The 17348-nt window shown below is 33.7% G+C and overlaps 2 protein-coding genes across 5 annotated transcripts; both read left to right on the top strand.

Moving 5' to 3' along the window:
• Positions 1 to 8: 8 nt before the first annotated feature.
• LOC138308515 (calcium uptake protein 1, mitochondrial-like) lies at positions 9 to 12603 on the top strand. Of its 4 annotated transcripts, none has more exons than XM_069249528.1 (7): positions 9 to 91; positions 2793 to 3194; positions 3687 to 3843; positions 4754 to 4916; positions 5379 to 5416; positions 7239 to 7259; positions 12394 to 12603. In XM_069249528.1, the coding sequence occupies exons 2-7, from the start codon at positions 2842 to 2844 to the stop codon at positions 12586 to 12588; spliced, it is 927 nt and encodes a 308-aa protein (XP_069105629.1). In that variant the 5' UTR covers positions 9 to 91; positions 2793 to 2841; the 3' UTR covers positions 12589 to 12603. The 4 variants fall into 4 exon arrangements, with proteins under 4 accessions (XP_069105629.1, XP_069105632.1, XP_069105631.1 ...); XM_069249531.1 differs by lacking the exon at positions 12394 to 12603 and adding an exon at positions 7681 to 8156 and having other exon boundaries at positions 10 to 91; XM_069249529.1 differs by lacking the exon at positions 9 to 91 and adding an exon at positions 1938 to 2022.
• LOC138309685 (uncharacterized) lies at positions 584 to 1252 on the top strand. The gene has a single exon (XM_069250905.1). The coding sequence runs from the start codon at positions 584 to 586 to the stop codon at positions 1250 to 1252; it is 669 nt and encodes a 222-aa protein (XP_069107006.1).
• Positions 12604 to 17348: the final 4745 nt, after the last annotated feature.

Raw genomic sequence — 17348 nt, 5'->3', positions numbered from 1 at the left:
ACTTTTACGAGACTTCGAATTAGTCGCTAAAATGTTTGACAGGAAGGAAGGCGAGTTCCTGAAGTAAACAAAACTTGACAGGTTTGAGAAGGTATTACATTTTCCAGAAATCTTCTAATAATTACACGTAGATTAGCAATAATAGCACATTTAAGAATATATATACACACAGGAGATATATTTAGCCCCGCCTCTTTCTGAAATCTTGGTACAGCATTCGGGTTTCATGTCTTTGAACTCCTTCGCAGTCCCAGCAGGCTTCCATTTCTGACAAGAACACCTCTGTTCCTCGTTCAATGCAATGTTTTCATACTAGCATATATGCGGATGAAGAAATTAAGGCACATGGAGGGTCTAAAATGCAACACCTCAGAAATAAATTTTGTTTACAGAAATATTCAGAAATAGAGTTCAAACATCTTTTTTTCATCAACAATATGGATGATAGACAAAACCTGCAGCACAACATAGACCAAATGTGTAAATGGACACAGACCTGGCTAATGAAACTTAATACATCCAAATGTAAATACCTGGAGATAGGCAGATCTCAAGGAAACCATGTTTTATACTATTAGTCAAGATGGCCATCGCAACACCAGTACAAAAAGTAGAGTCGGAAAAGGATTTAGGAGTGAACATTGACCAAAACCTGCAGTTCTCAATTCATGCCAACTCGTCAAGCTCAAAGGCCAACAAAATCATCGGTCTAATGTTTAGATCATTCTCATATATGAGTCCTCAAATGTTCCTGGCACTGTATAAATCACTTATTCGTCCAATTGTGGAATACGCAACACCAGTATCCTCACCACACCTGGTCAGAGACATGACCGTCATTGAAAATGTACAAAGACGAGCAACAAAAAGGATACCGTGTTTAAAGCATCTATCCTACCAAGATCGCTTAAAGAGTCTAAGTCTACCAACACTTCAATATCGTAGAGAGCGCGCAGATATCATCCAAACCTACAAAATTCTAAATCATTTGGACATACTGAACGTTGAGTCACTATTCGATGAAATTGGACGAACTTCAACAAGGGGGCACTCCAGAAAACTATATAAAAGGCAATTCAGACTGGGAAAATCAGGCCACTTCTTCAGCAACAGAGTTATCAACATCTGGAATTCTCTACCAGAGGAAGTGGTGTGTTCACCATCTCTTAACACCTTCAAGTCAAGACTCAATAAAGTACTGGAAAAAACCACCCAGCAAAATTTCAACCATCTTTCTGACAAAATTGTATAAAATCGGGTGAATAAATTACTCACAGGAATGGACAGCAAACCCTGTGATATTCTAAATCCATGGAAACTTTTTAATCAGTGTTTTTATCAGTGTCTGCAGGCACTTATATATGTGTCGGTATCTCATTACTATGAGATTAAGTAACATTATGTATATATATATATCTCCTGTTCCCCTAACAACGGAAAAGGATTTCAACATTAATGAAATGACTGTATATACATTATTTTAAGCAACCGGAAGTCCATAGTACCGCGTTTAGGAGTACACAAATGTCATTGTTTGAAGAAACTTTAATACATCTCCACAAGCTAGTACTTAGCTTACCAATGATGTCAACTGAGCGAATACTGAGCGAATACTTCATTGATATAAGGTTCATGTAATGGCTTTAAACAGTGATATTTTGCAAGCCTAAAACGCATTACTGTGCTGCAATTGAAACAGAACTAATTTCATTAATTGTTGGTATATACCCTGGCTAACTGTCAGTCTTACTGTTGATATGTAATTGTGTGAAGCTGCGTGTAAAATACAGTAAAATATGAGAAAAATGTATATTTCTGGAGAAGACATAGAACTCGTGTGAATTGCATTGATGGAACCAAATAATCATGCCATCGTGTTCAGTTGTGAATATGCCAGGTACTCCAACAGTTTGTTTGGCAAAATCGGACCAGCAAATAGCCCAGAAGGGGTACAGCACACTGACTCCCCTCCATTTGGTCTTCACCTGAAGAGAAGACTCGCTATACACAATCCACTTCCAGGTACCCCCTGCTATGCATGTAACCACCAATGCTTGAGACAGGATTTGGTCACAATCTTCTTGATACAGATCCTTAGTCTCCCTCCGTTTGTTAGAGGATCTGAGAACATCCCATTTGAGGTTACGTTCGGATGACATTGGTCAATCAAATTGCTACTTCAATATGCCTAGACGAGACAAAATGGTGTCTAGAGCTGTCAGAATCTATTTAGTAATGATTTTGCACACAGAGCACAGTATAGCTACACAATATGCATGATATAATGTTTCTAGTAGATTATGTCAGATGGAGATCATATACTGCCCGGTATTTGAAATCAAGTACATGAAGTATAAAGGTCACCAGAGTGGGATGCTGTCAGATACTCTATTGAACAGAGTGAAACCAGTGATTTTCTTACTCAATAATTTCAAGGGCCTGTACCTTATCTTTCTTTAACATGTAACTGTTAATTTGGGTATCTCTTTGTACTGTGCTTCTTCAAAACCAAATCTTTCAACATAACATTTTAGAGAATTTTTCTCTATTTGGGAAAATATTTACCAAACAATTGTGAACATACAGCAAAATTTCTCTAGAGGAAGCAGCCTTTATTTTGCCCAAAATGTACCTAAAAAAGTCACTGGAGACTAAGTATCTGTATTTCAATCAGATTGAGTTTGGTCACAAATGATCAATCCCAATCCAGAACCATTGCAGAAATGCAAAATAAAAAAATCTCAATCAAATTTGGTAGATTGATGTTATGTTTTCTATATATCTATTTTCAGAACAAGCTATGCCTTAAAACAACTTTATAGCTAAAGCAAACAAATCAAGATGATGAGGTCTGAAGTGCTAAGATATTGTGTGAAAGCATTGCGAGGGCCACTTTCTCATCATTCATCCAAAGCAAGTACTACACGTAGATATTTTTCCAGCAAACGATGGCACCAAATAGTTTATTCTCAAAACAGAATGATACTGGGGCGCTGTGGCAGAAGCACATCACTCAGAAACATGTTACATTCAAGAGGTATAGCAACTACATGTATCAAGTGTTCAAAAGATGGAACGTCGGCTCACAGTGAGTTTGGACAAGTCCCACCCTCAGAGAAAACTGCAAGCCAAAGATTGGGACGGATCCTGGGAGTTTTGGTTGGAATTGCTTCCTTCATTCTTATATCTCGTCCGTAAGTATTAAATATAGTGCAAATATGCAAATGATTAACAGTATTCGACCCAGTAAGCACCCAGGGCATTTGAAAATTGAGAAAAAGAAATGAAAAAGTGCTTAATAAGACAAAGTTATTGCAAACTTATAAAGTTTTGGTGATTTTGTTATGCCCAGACAATTGAAATTTAGGCCTCAAAAGCGGGAGGGGTGCTTCTAGGGACATGAGCGCTTATTGGGTCAAATATGGTATGTGTTGTTTTAGATAAAATGATCCTGAAAGCATGCATATACAACAGTGATGTTGTGTTTTGAAATTTTTGTTCTTTATCAGGGTTCTCGTTAAAAGTTGGTTGCCGGCAAAAACAGACGTGTATTTCCTTGTTTACAAATGGCTATTTTTGTCAGAAATAAGTATTGGCCCCATTGAGGCTTGTGGCCCTCAACTACCTATTATAAATTTTCAACCATCTATTCAAAAACTTAGTGAGAACCCTGTTTATTGTTCTAGATTTTCATCACTAAAAACCACAGTTTACGCCTCCACTGGAGAAGTTGAAAAACAGGAATCAGGGGAAGTAGTAGAAACAAAGGAAGAAGATGAGGAGGAAGAAGGTGAAAAGACAGAAAAGAAAAAGAAGAAAAAGATTGGTTTCAGGGACCGCAGGGTAGTTATTTTATAGACATATTTATTGTCTTTTTCCAGTTGTGAAAAAACAAACAAAACATTGACATATTTATATTATATTTGTATGACAGTATTAATTTTGGTGAAAATGAATAACAATATCATTAATCACATTTGCTGTTTCATCAGATTTGAAATATGCATTGACCAAGCTGTTATACTCATGAAGAATCAAGGTGGCCAAGCAATAAGGTTCCCAATATTCTTTAATAAGCCTCCAATTCCTTGGCTTTTGTTTGTTAGAGTTTTACGGCCCATCAACAACTAAGGTCATTTAGGGCCAAAATACAAATCAGGCATTAATATCAGGATATAAACAATGATTGCATCTAAAAGATCAGGATAAGTAAATATAAGTAAGAACTAAAACACAGATTTCCTGGGCATGTTGGCATGAGTCAGAGTGGTGTTCTATCAACAACCATTAATTTCTTGGACATTTAGTATGAGTAGTTCAGGTGGATTGATATTCTGCTATCTGTCATCCAAATGACCCATGACTGGGAAGCAAGCTTGTGAACTTATGTGGGTTTTTCTCTGGAATTACAAGTTTTATGAACTATCAAACTGGGTATGTCCTTGAATAGACAGAAATTGAGAAAGAAAATAGCATAAATTATAGATACCCCAGAAAAAAAAGGGATGTAGAAAGTATTGTATATTAAAAGTCAGTTATAACGAACCTCTAGGGACCAATGACATCACTTCGTTATAAACATAGTTTGTTATACACATATTAAAAATAATACAAACATAGTATAGTAACATTGATGCGGAATGAAAATTACTACAAATGTTCGTTATAAATGTGCTTTACTGTATAATTCTTGTAAGTTCACTGCATCTATGTAAAGAGTAATGAAAATGATACTGTATATTTGGTATTGCAGATTATAGAATATGAAAATCGTATACGTGCTTACTCGACACCAGATAAGATATTTCGCTATTTTGCCACACTGAAAGTACACCAAGAACATGGAGACTGGGAGGTATTTATGACACCTGAGGACTTTGTTCGCTCCATAACACCTGGAATGAAACAACCTGAAGGTAATTATCCCACAATACCTTAACATTTGGCATAGCGCCCAATAATGGCCGCCATCTTTAAAACACATTTTGAAAATCTTCTCAAGTTCTTGTATGATTTCTATGAAACTTGAATGAAATAATCCTAAGATGGTCTCGATCAAGTGTTTGGATTTTTGACCTCAATGGATGCCATCTTAAAAAAACCACATGTTCTTCTGCTCAGTTTTTGTGCTGAAAATTTGTATGAATTTAAAAGTGTTTAAGGGACAGTTGTCTCTGAAAATCGATTAATATGAATCAAGAGGCATGTTGGAGACAATCAATTTAAACCTTGTCTTTATTGATAGTTCAAAATGATAAAGGATTTACATTTAAATTGTCGGTATAACTTGATTCAATTAGGTTGATATAACACTATGTTAACCTCAACAAAGGTTTGTAATTTTAAGATATTGTGAATATATATGTTCTTTTTGGCAGGTTTGGGGCTGGATCAGTTCCTGAAGTTTGATCCCCAGGTATGTACCAGCAGACTTAGAGTTATAGAGAGCTGCTATATATAGGCTGTGGTGACTGTCGGTTAGCACACTGATGTACCAACACATCAACTCTGATACATTTACGTCAGAAACAAACTTTTTCACTGCAAAATCAAACAAATCATACAAAAACTATTGTCTTCATTCAAACTTTCTGATGTCATAAATTTTGTTTTAATTTCACTATTTTTGTTTTCTTTTTATTCTTTTGTTTATAAAAGTTTTTCAAAGCATCAAGTAAAGACTATTGTATTGTTGTGTGGTAGGTGTATATCAGTGGTGTTAAATCTAGACTATATACTGCTACTAAACAATCTAATCCTGTACAACACTTACATTCAAACAGCTTATCACATCATGTAAGATCAAAGGAGATGTTATAATCAAGACATCCATAGACATAAGTTCAAATTGATCAAAATTGTTTTGTAATAAAAGAGAAACTTTGAAATCTTTTATTTCAAGAGTTAGGAATGAGTAGTTCATTGGCCAATGATGACAAGTTGATTAAACCTAGAAAGTTGCTGTTAGGTTCTCTTCAAATGGTGGTTGCTTTTATGAACTTGTAGCAGACTTCCAATACCTGTATAACAACTGTGACGTGAAATTTAAGCCTTTGAATGATCCGGATTTTAAAAATATCATCACTTCAAGGAATAAACCAGGCTTCTACTTGAATAATAAACTTATTTCAAGATGAATATTAATTCTATTAATGAATTATAATATAAATACATACAGTTTACTTGAATGTGTGCCTGTTGTGAGGAAAATCTATACTTATGTCCCCTGACTATGGCTTAAAGAATGGATAACAATACATTCAGGGTATTTGGTTTGCCAGTTCTTCACTTAGGTAGAAGTTAGAGAGCTTGTAAAATTTTACTGAGCCAAAACTTCAGTTAACAAGCTAGGATTTTAGTGAGCTTGAGCTAGAAGTTGGTGAGCTAGGATTTCATTGAATTATATCATCATTGAGCTAGAACTTTAGTGAGGTAGAAGTTTGTGAGCTAGGAATTCAGTGCGCTTGAACTTCATTAAGCTTGAACTTCATTAAGCTTGAACTTCAGTGAGACAACTTTTAAGTGAGCTAGAACTACAATGAGATCAAACTTAAGGGAGGTAAAACTTAATTGAAGTGTAACTTCAATGAGCCAGGCAGAATATGTGGGAGGTAAGATTGTGCTATCATATAGACAATAGTGCTACTTAACCTCTATCTCAAGGAGATTAACACCACAGCAGTTTTCCCAAACAGTCCAACATTATGAGATATTTCAAAGTCATTCCATTTGGAGGCTATTATTAAATTACGTTAGTCATATATTAGACATTCAATAAAATAAATCCAAGCTTAGAAAAACTAGAGAATGTAGAAACTAGAATCCAGTCAGTAGAGTAGAAGTATAGCAGGATGCATCCTCGATATTCCAGGGGTTACTATCACTGTCACTATAGCCATCCTTGGACTAGGTATGTCTAAGCAAAACTGCAGGCATTTCTGCAGGAAAAAACTGACCAATTACAGACCTACATAGACCTCCTTTGAAGATTTCAGAGAGTGATGCCCAAGTTCAAAGCTGTACCGCTATTCGATTCTTTCGTTGTTGTACATCAAAGGACCAAACTACCTGTTTCATCTATTGTCGCACACACAGAACCTTCAGTCTATGATCTAGTTCATGGGTGGATGTCACAACACTGATAGTAACCCCTAGAATAACGAGGATGAGCAGGCTGTAGGCTTGTGTGTACTTACTGACCTTGATATTTACTCTCTATCTACCACCCCTGCCTGTAGAAGGACGATGTACACAGCTTGGTAAGTGGCGATTGGTGACTGTAGCCTATAAATTACTAATCAAATGATTCTTCTTAAAACCTACAGTATATTTATACTAACTTATATCGCTTTTCTCCTTATTTATATTTGTTTGCATTTTTATTACAAAAATTATTATTATTTTTAACTTCAAATGTAAACAAATATCAGAGTAATATTTTTTCTTGCTGTATTTGTATCTTTGTGTATATATTTATACATAATTTGTTTTTCTTTGAGACTTTAGCATTATCAGCTGTAGATAGGAAGCAGTGCCAAACTTGAGTTATTATTAGATTTAGGTTTGCCTATCATTTAAATAGATTTTAAATAGATTTTACAGTCAATTTTATAGTGTCATTTCACTATTTAGATTTTTGCATCACTTTATAAAAACATCTGCAGTGACATTTTGTTTCAGACAACACAGTTTAATAAGAATATGGAGAAATTGGGTTATCGGGTAACGTTATTTGAACTAGGGATAGCAAGAATCATGTTGAAATTTTCCCTCAATTAATTCCTATTTTAACTAATGTAGCTATGTATGTACTGAGTATCTTGATGACATTTTTGTGTGTTTTATTTCCTCAAAAGCTGATATTACTACATATATGTTCCACCCACCAAGTTTACAAAAAAGCATGGATAAATATATGGATCTAATAATATCATTGAATGTTGTACAAATAAACTGAACAAAGATATTCAATTTGTATACTAGATATTTCAATGTTGTACAAATGAACAGAACAAAGATAAACAATCTGTATACCAGATATTTGTGGGATTTTAATTTTTACTGCCCAATTATTGATACATACGTATTTAATATTTATTTAATACACCCCCCTCCCCCTCTCTCTCCCACCTTCCCGGAAACAAAGGTAATGTTCTATTGTGTTTCATGTTCATTTTAACACACGGTGCTAAACAAGAATTTCTTAAAATGTTTTTCCGAGGAAACGAATAGGAAACTGACATGTTGTGTTTTGTTAATTTTATTCAGGGGTCAAAGGTGAGTTGTTGACACCGAGTTAGTGATCAATACTAAAATCAGAGTGGTCATTTGGCTAACCCCGTTGATGCAATAATTTGTCATTCTCACATTTAAGTTGGTTATAATATTCTATTTATATTATCCTATTTATTACTCAATGTTCTTGAAATGTTACCTATTGTTGTTCATGTGTTTTTAATCAGAATTTATTGTATTTAATACACACATATATATATTAAATTAATTATCATCTTACAGCTTAAAGTGACTTTTGAGTATATTGTTTATGGCACAGACAAGTTTTTTCTTATGTGCTTTTTTTTACCAGAATGATATTATTTACATACATCAATCAATCTGATTCAGTACTTACATGTTTAAGGCCTTCAGCCTACATTACATGTATAGTGATATGATATTGCATTTTAATATATATATATATATTTTTTTTAATAAATACCGTAATTAAATTAGTAGATCAATGGCAAGTTAAGCTAGTAACACAATAAATGGAAATAAATTTACCTGCTGGTGGGGAAACAAATTTTAATGTGAAAAAAAGTTCTTTTGGTTTTTTTTGGGAGGGGGGGTTGGTTGGGGAGTGATGTATTGAGGTAGAAAACAGTGATGTTCATAGATATTAGAAGTTTTGAACATATAATCTAGCTGAAACATACATTATATTTACTATTTTTGCAATTATGTACCGTAGTAGAACTGTACAAACACTTGTGGATATGGATCCTGAAATCAGAAGAAAATAGTAAATTATATAAAAATATGTTCTTTAATACTCTTTACAAGTGAAAATCACATTTTTTTCTTTAAAAATATCTTGCTACACAATGATGACATGTATGTGTATGCATATGTATACATTTTAAGTATATGTATGTCATTGCTAATAACTGATATGAGTCACCATGCTGTTGTACAGAAACACACTTACTTTAGGCAATTTAAATCTGGACATGTAAGAAACAAGACATTGAACCGTATTCTTTGACATGCTTTTTGTCCTGACAACTGTAATAGAACATACATGTATTGAAAAACCTGTTGTGGCTTGTTAAAATTTTGACCTGACCAATAGACTATGTATCAGTAACATGCTACTGTGGCCAAGTGTATACGTAATAGACTGTGTATTAAAACATGCCACGATGGCCAGGTGGTCCAACATAACATATTAGCCTTACACCTATTGACTACTAGTTCAAAACTAGTTGAGGTTAGAAAGTTTTAAAGCCCCAGTTTAACAAGCATTCAATAAGTTAAAAAAAAATTAAAAAAAAAAACAAAAAAAAATCTTCAAATGATAACATTTCCATTAGGAATATTTGTATGTGAAACTTGACCCATGTACTGACCACAGATCAGTGGTTATTTCCTGGCTTTGCTCCACCTAAACCTGGCATGTCCTTGAATGACCTTGACTGTTAATTGGACAAATTGAACTTAATCCCTTATCCTAAACCCAATCCTGTATAGAGAAGGAGTGCGTTTTTTGTCTGAAAAATCTTACCAGTTGACCCAACAAACATAATTTTCAAACCCAAGTTTTTTTGCCCTGACCAATCTATCTGTTGATTACTTCTCTATCTCTATATCATTGTTGTTGTTGCTTCAACCCATTACTACACTGGGTTGTGAAGGGAGTATATTTTTATCATCATTCTCCCATGCTGCTTTGTAGATAGCACTTTTTACTACATATTCTTATTCTGGGAATGACAGATTTCCATCAGTAAACAGTAAATAAACTTAAAAGAGTAGGATTCATTTGATGAAAGTAAATTTGTTATCCTTTAACACTATCTTGGCAATGCTTAGCTGAAATGTTTCCAAAAATAGCAAATTGTTCGGAAATTAATCAATGTCTGTCATTCCCACGTTTTAATTATTGCATGATCGCACATTTTTTTGATATTTTTTTCTTATTCATAAGTGTAATGCCATTTCAAACTGTTTTACAAACAGTTCAGTACCAGCTAGTATCTTGGTTGTTTTACATAGATAAAATTTTGTTCCCGTAATGAGTATGTCAAGTTTCCTCTCATCATCACACTTTGTAGATAGACATACAGATCTTCTCAGCTCTGTTCTATAGACAAATGTACACCAATGTAGAAATTTCACTAACCTAATTTTAAATAGTTTAGTACTGAAACAGCAGATAATCTACGCTATTTGGATGTAATCAACTACCATATGTAGTTTCATCTTTGTGTTTAGAGATATCAAGATGAATTTCCTTAATCTCTTAAAAAATTATTTAAAAGAAAGGTTCAGCCATTTCTCTAATAAGATTAAGCTTGAATTTTTTCATTTTGTGTTTTTGGCTTAAACCTACTCATAATTAAGATATTTGGCAACGTTTGTGGGAAAACCATGAGAGAATAGAGTTACATGTAGTACATACAGTACTTTGAATTTTGCATAACAGAGTGGTTTTTTTTTGCATTTATGAATGCAAAAGAACACTATTATACAAAACGACATATATGAAAATACCAATTTGTTACCTCTGAAAAACAGAACAGCAGCACTTTTTGTGATACATTACATGATTTGTTTCTTCTTTACTGTGAACCCTTTCGTTTCCTTGTTCACAAGTGTAAAACTTATCCATATACATATATGTAGCTTTCCTTAAGTTGCCTTTGAAGTACTCATGAAAATCATTTTCTGGTCCTCGTCCTTAAACCCTGTTCATGCATACCTCAATCCTGTGATACTGAATGATACTAAATCTTGGACAACTTTCTCTTGTGACACCAAAGAACATTACTGACAGTTAAGAACTCCTCAAAACATCAAATATGTGACAGGTTGAACCTTATTTTAGCCTGTTCAGTAGACATACAAGTGCATGTACCGGTATTTGTGGCTGGACAGCATTAGGATTTCCGTATACTAACCAGCCACTCTCTTGCTCAAGAGTTCAGAAAGCTAAGCTACAAAAAACAACTTGTGGTTTGATCATTTTTTATTGAGAGTCAACAATCATGTCTTCTAAAATTGAGTTGACGTTTTTATGTTTGTCTTACCTGGTACCACCTTAGGACTGCGGTGGCTGAGTGGTTAAGATGTTCCGACATATTACCAAAAGCCCTCCACCTCTGGATGTAGGTTCGAATCCCATGTGGGGCAGTTGCCAGGTACTGACTGCTGGCCGGTGGTTTTCTCCGGGTACTCCGGCTTTCCTCCACCAACAAACCTGGCACATCCTTACATGACCCTGGCTGTTAATAGGACGTAAAACTAAACAAACACCTGGTACATGTAGTTATGTGACATGGTGAAGTTTGCTGCAATAGTCTTCTGATAAGCAGTATCAATGTGTACGACAGCTGTCAATCTCCACCACATTTGACATGTGTTAATCCTCCCCAAACAACAACATTACAACTCAATGGAGTAAATTTGTTTTCTCATACAAATTATACCATATTTTACTCATTCACTCCTGTCAACACATTTGAACACTTTTAATTCAAAGACTGGCACAGTTTATTATGAATTTTCAGGGATGAACGATTTAGCCAATCGAATGACTATCATTGCTGAACAATGGTGTGTTTTTTATTTTTTTAGTTTTTTTCCAATGTTGATTTCAATTAATTGTTCCTATTGCTCATTTTCATTTTTGAAATGGTGATTTAATGAATTGAAAAAAATTTTGCATTAATTTACCATGATACAAAATCTAACAACGTTTTGTGGAAACCGTTCCTTGTCCCCGTTTAACGTCCGTGACATCACTTGTTTTGGGATGACAAAAAGACTGTGTGTGATTCACCTTGTGTGTTATTGGTGTTTTTGTTAAATTAATTCATTGTTCAAAAATCTGCAAGTCTTTGTCGCCATACTCTCATAAATGGCTTTAGTGATGTGAAAGAGTATTGATAAGAATAATTAAATAATGATGTTAAAAAAAATTTTCATCAGTTGCATCAAACAAAATGAAATTTTTCTGTACTGTCATTTGAAGACCAATAAATAAGGTCGAGAATCAACATAAGAAATTCCTTGAAGATTCATAAATGTTGATTGCTTTATTAACTTTTTTCCACATTGTCCCATCCTGAAGATAGATATACTTTAATTCTCTTACCTGTTTGACAAATACAGCACAACAAGGCCGAGTGGAAGATGGGAGAGGATAGTATCTTTTATCAGCTTGGGGAGAGTGGCCTGATTTCTTTCTCCGACTACATCTTCCTCCTCACAGTGCTGTCAAGTAAGTATTGGGTAGTAGGAACAAACAATGCATGGATAGACAGGGATTCAAACCTAGGACACTTGCCAGAGTGCTCTACCAATTGAGATACCTGGCCAAACAAACTTTATATTTCTCCTAAAGATATATTGGAATTGCATAATATTCTCAGTAAATATCAATTTTGTTTAAGGGTGCGCTCTATGGTTTCTTAGATAAACACCCAAAAACTCAAAATTTCCACAGTTTTATAATTTACAAAGATTTGGCTGATTACCACGACAACTACAGCTGAAAAAATTAGAAAACATTGTCATTACACAACAGTAGAATTGGGGATGTATGTACATGTACTAAATATTTCAAATACAACAATTTAAAAAACAGTTTTGAAAATTTGACATACATTATTGTGTTTAGGGGCCAAAAAAAGGGCCCAAACCATGCATAGTCATTTTACTGAAAGAGTTTAGGTAAAATACATTAATACATTTTGTATTTGATAGCGGAAAGCATTATTAACTGGACAAGTCCCTATGCACAATGACCTGTTAACTATGTTACAGATATATATGCCAAACGTGTTTAATGCAATATGCTAAGGCGAAATATCTCTAATACGCTAAAATGAGTTAACCGAGAAAAAGTCACTATGAGCAGTAACCTATTAACAATATTATATATGATAAACGTTTTATGAAACAGAGGATTACTTCATGATAAGTGAATACCTGTGTTAAAGATATCGGACTCCAATTCACAAACTTACACTTAAAAAGCCACTTAAGCCTTATCTCCACTTTATGGCAGTTAAGATTCGTTTGTAAACACCATTTTCATGGCCTGGGCTGTTTATAGGTTTCGATATTTGTCAAGTACTCCAACTGTCCATAATGTAAAGTATTGTAATAACACTAAACGTAGTGTCCGCAAATACGACAAAGGGCAAACGTGTCCCGGTTATCTTACCGTTACCAGCTATCTCCTGACTTCGAGAGTCATTTAACAGTCATGTTAATGTATCAATTCAAGACCTAGATTAATTTGAAAGATTTAAGCTATACTGAAATGTAAAAATTGGATTGTGTTACTAATACGTCGAATGTGTAAAGTATTTGAAAGATTTAAGCTATAATGAAATGTAAAAATTGGATTATGTTACTAAAACGTCGAATGTGTAATGTATTTGAAAGATTTAAGCTATAATGAAATGTAAAAATTGGATTATGTTACTAAAACGTCGATTGTGTAATGTATTTGAAAGATTTAAGCTATAATGAAATGTAAAAATTGGATTATGTTACTAAAACGTCGATTGTGTAATGTATTTGAAAGATTTAAGCTATAATGTAATGTAAAAATTGGATTATGTTACTAAAACGTCGATTGTGTAATGTATTTGAAAGATTTAAGCTATAATGAAATGTAAAAATTGGATTATGTTACTAAAACGTCGATTGTGTAATGTATTTGAAAGATTTAAGATATAATGAAAGCTCAAAGTTGGATATTGTCGATAAAAGTCGATTTTGTCGTAGAAATAGCTTTCTTCTGTGATAGTCATTTAACAGTTACGCTATTGTATCAACTCATTGACAAGAGCATTATAAACTTTTGATAAAGCATTTGAAAGATTTAAGCTATAATGAAATCTCGACATTGGATTGTGTTACTAAAACGTCGAGAGTGTAAAGTATTTGAAGGATGTAAGCTATAATGAAAAGTCAAAATTGGTTTGTCTACTAAAGCAAATGTTTTGTTATAGACATTGTTTAAAATTAATCAGTATGTGCGACGAAAATGTCATTAAGTTTTATATTCGAGTTCTTCTCAAGTATATATTTTAGATACCTTGGTATTCAAACATCGATAAAAGCTAGGAAATGTAATCAGTTATTTGTTTCATTTCTATGAATAAAATCGGATTTTCGATGGATTGTTTGGAATTGTTTGGGATTATGCTACAAAATTGCTTTTTTGAAATCTGTATACTAATTTTCTTTTCATCCATAGCCGTGATAGCCAGAATATCTTAATGGTTTTCGAACCGCATTTAACAAGAAACACTATACTCATCATACAATAAAAACGTTGATCTTCCTTAGAGATACTATTGCAATATCCAGATGCCTCACAAAATTACCTTTGTAAAATATAGCTAATATACTGCAATAGTCATTGCGTATGCCCATTAAAATGTCTTTTATCACATTTAAAGCATTAACGATACATGCGAGATATATATCTGGGTCATAAACATTAAAAATACATACGTATTTCCATAAGCAGGAATGTTAAAAACGTGTTTGAGATCAATCTCTGCATAAAAATGTATTAAAAATCGACGTTTTGGAAAAGCATATTATATTTAAAACTATCTTGAATTGAAGTAAAGCAACGTTATTAGATCGAAAGATGCAAAGATGTCTCCAGCACAGAGAGAGTAAAACCAGATAAATTAAAACGAAACGAGTGCCATGAAATACATTACATGTGGTATCTCAAAAATCAACAGCATGGCCCATGCGAGTTTCACAAAGGATAGCGAACCTACTAGCAAAGTATGCTCAAATTGCGCCATCATTGTTTAGATGCTTCCATGCAATTTTAATTTTAAAAAATTGTTTTTTATTTAAGTATCAGGTTCGTTGTATCTGTAATAACTAACCCCAAAACACAAGCAAGAAATCTAAATCGATACCATACGTTGTGGGGGGGGGGGGGGGGGGGGATAATTCCATTGTTTATATATACATAACCGATTTTCGTTTCTTACGTATACAATCACACGCTCGATCGATTCTGTAGTCCGTGTCCTTGGACAGTTAATAATTACTTACTTGAAAGTTTGTTTATGGCGGAATTCAGTGTTCCGACGACAATACAACGAGGCAATTAAGTGCTCGTTATAGAAATACGGCGTATCGATTCGAAGTACTCGATGACGTCACTCGTCAAGTGGTTCACACGTGGAAGGCTCTATGCTGCGACCGTGAAATTGACATTTTCATATATTAGTATATTGCAGTTTTTATGAAAATTGTGACTGCAGGATTATCATCTACTATGATATTTCTAATACAGAAAAAAATATTCCGTTTGTAAGTTCTGCGAGATTTCAATCAATATTAGAAAATAATGGTTCTGACTTATTCAAAAATTTACAAAAATATAATTTTGTTTCTCTGTTGTCTTCTAAACATGTCTGAGTTTGTTTGTAATTTGGAGTCTCTGTGTTTGTACCAGATGTGGATTAAATACTGACTTTCCATATAGAACACCTCGTTAGATTTTCTGATATTCTTCCTCCAGGAAGGACGTCATGTTATGTCTAGTAGAACACGTAACTGATTCTTTTGAGTTTGAAATATCATCCACTTCCTGTTATATTTGATATACAAAGAGCTATTCTATTATTATCTGTAAATTTCAACTTCAATTTCATTAATGTAATATTGATAGATAGTTTTATACTGCCTTGCTTACAATAGCATATTTATGTATCATATTCCGCATTTGCATATGACAGAGTTATCTACACTTGCGGGAAAGATAATACGATTTTAAACGTTACATGTTGGATGTTCTGTATTTGCACATTACAGAGTTATCTGCCCTTGCATGTAGGTATTGAGTTTGGGAGTTTTGTTCACAAATAATGACGTCATAATGTGTACCTACTTGAGAGGTAGCTGTAATATATGTTAAGACGAAATACAGTGGAACTCGGTTAATACGAACTCGAAGGGACGGCGATAAAACTTCGAGTTATCCGAGTGTTTGAATTAAGCGAGTCTACTGACGATCTCTTTACTTGATATATATAGACCAGTTCCATGTCATATAATGAAGTGAACAAGAGAGATGTCAAAATCGCCGATTCTAGTTGCAAAATTATAACAATAAAACGAGATATATATTTTGAAATGCTGTTCTAGACCAGATTTAAGGAGAAAAAAATCGGCATTTTCGGCAAACACGTTGTCCAAAAAAATCTCATTTAGAGTTATAAAAACATTATATGTATGATTTTTGTCATTCGGACCCAAAATTTACTTCGTATTATCCGAGTTCTTCGAGTTTTCCGAATTCGAATTATCCGAGTTCTTTAAACAAAGACAAAGAGGGAATTCGGCCGGGACCGGCAAAGTACTTCGTATTAAGCCGGGTTGTCGAATTATCCGAGTTCTTATCAACTAAGTTCCACTGTACTATAAGATAATTAGATCAAAATCGATATAATTTATATTGCAGGGAAAGAAAAAGGAGCGCAACCTTGATTGCAGGTGAGAGAATGGTTCTGTTTTTATTTCTCAACAAATGATGCACCTATAATAGGTTTTATTTGAAACTGTTTATTGGTTTTTCCTTTTGGCATTTGTTGTACACATGTTCGTGCAAAGGATCATGAGTATACGAATATAGCTTTTCGTCCCTTAACTACCACAGCGGACACAAAAGCAAACCTTAAGTATCCTATTACATTAACGTTTATTTTCTAACGTCTAGGGCCCAGTTGCTCAAAAAATGTCGATTTTTCTAAACCAAGATAAAATCATTTCTGGTGATACAAATTTTACAAAATTTTATTCGAATTTTAAGAACTCCAAAAATTTACTTACTTGCTGAGTTTAGTGAAGATGTAATCACACGTTATTTATTTTATATAAAGGTTATCAATTTTAATGGGATATGAATGACTGAGGGAGATTATAATGAGTTGATGATTGAAAATAATTATCTTTAACTTAAAGTGACAAGTGGTGAATGTTTGTGTTCAAAATCAGAATAAATAATCTTAAAAATGGAAATTGGTGTCGACAGCAATCCTTCTATGAACGGAAAATATCTCGATTATTTACATGTC

This window comes from Argopecten irradians, chromosome 15 (assembly GCF_041381155.1).
Source record: "Argopecten irradians isolate NY chromosome 15, Ai_NY, whole genome shotgun sequence".
NCBI lineage: Eukaryota > Metazoa > Mollusca > Bivalvia > Pectinida > Pectinidae > Argopecten > Argopecten irradians.
This window is presented reverse-complemented; position numbering and strand designations above follow the sequence as displayed.

Excerpts from the sequence above, each read along its gene's own strand:
- LOC138309685 (XM_069250905.1), top strand. The coding sequence starts at position 584 with ATGGCCATCGCAACACCAGTACAAAAAGTAGAGTCGGAAAAGGATTTA.
- LOC138308515 (XM_069249528.1), top strand. The coding sequence starts at position 2,842 with ATGATGAGGTCTGAAGTGCTAAGATATTGTGTGAAAGCATTGCGAGGG. Across the intron at positions 4,917-5,378 it reads TGGAATGAAACAACCTGAAG|GTTTGGGGCTGGATCAGTTC; the intron begins GTAATTATCCCA and ends TCTTTTTGGCAG. Across the intron at positions 5,417-7,238 it reads TCCTGAAGTTTGATCCCCAG|AAGGACGATGTACACAGCTT; the intron begins GTATGTACCAGC and ends CCCTGCCTGTAG.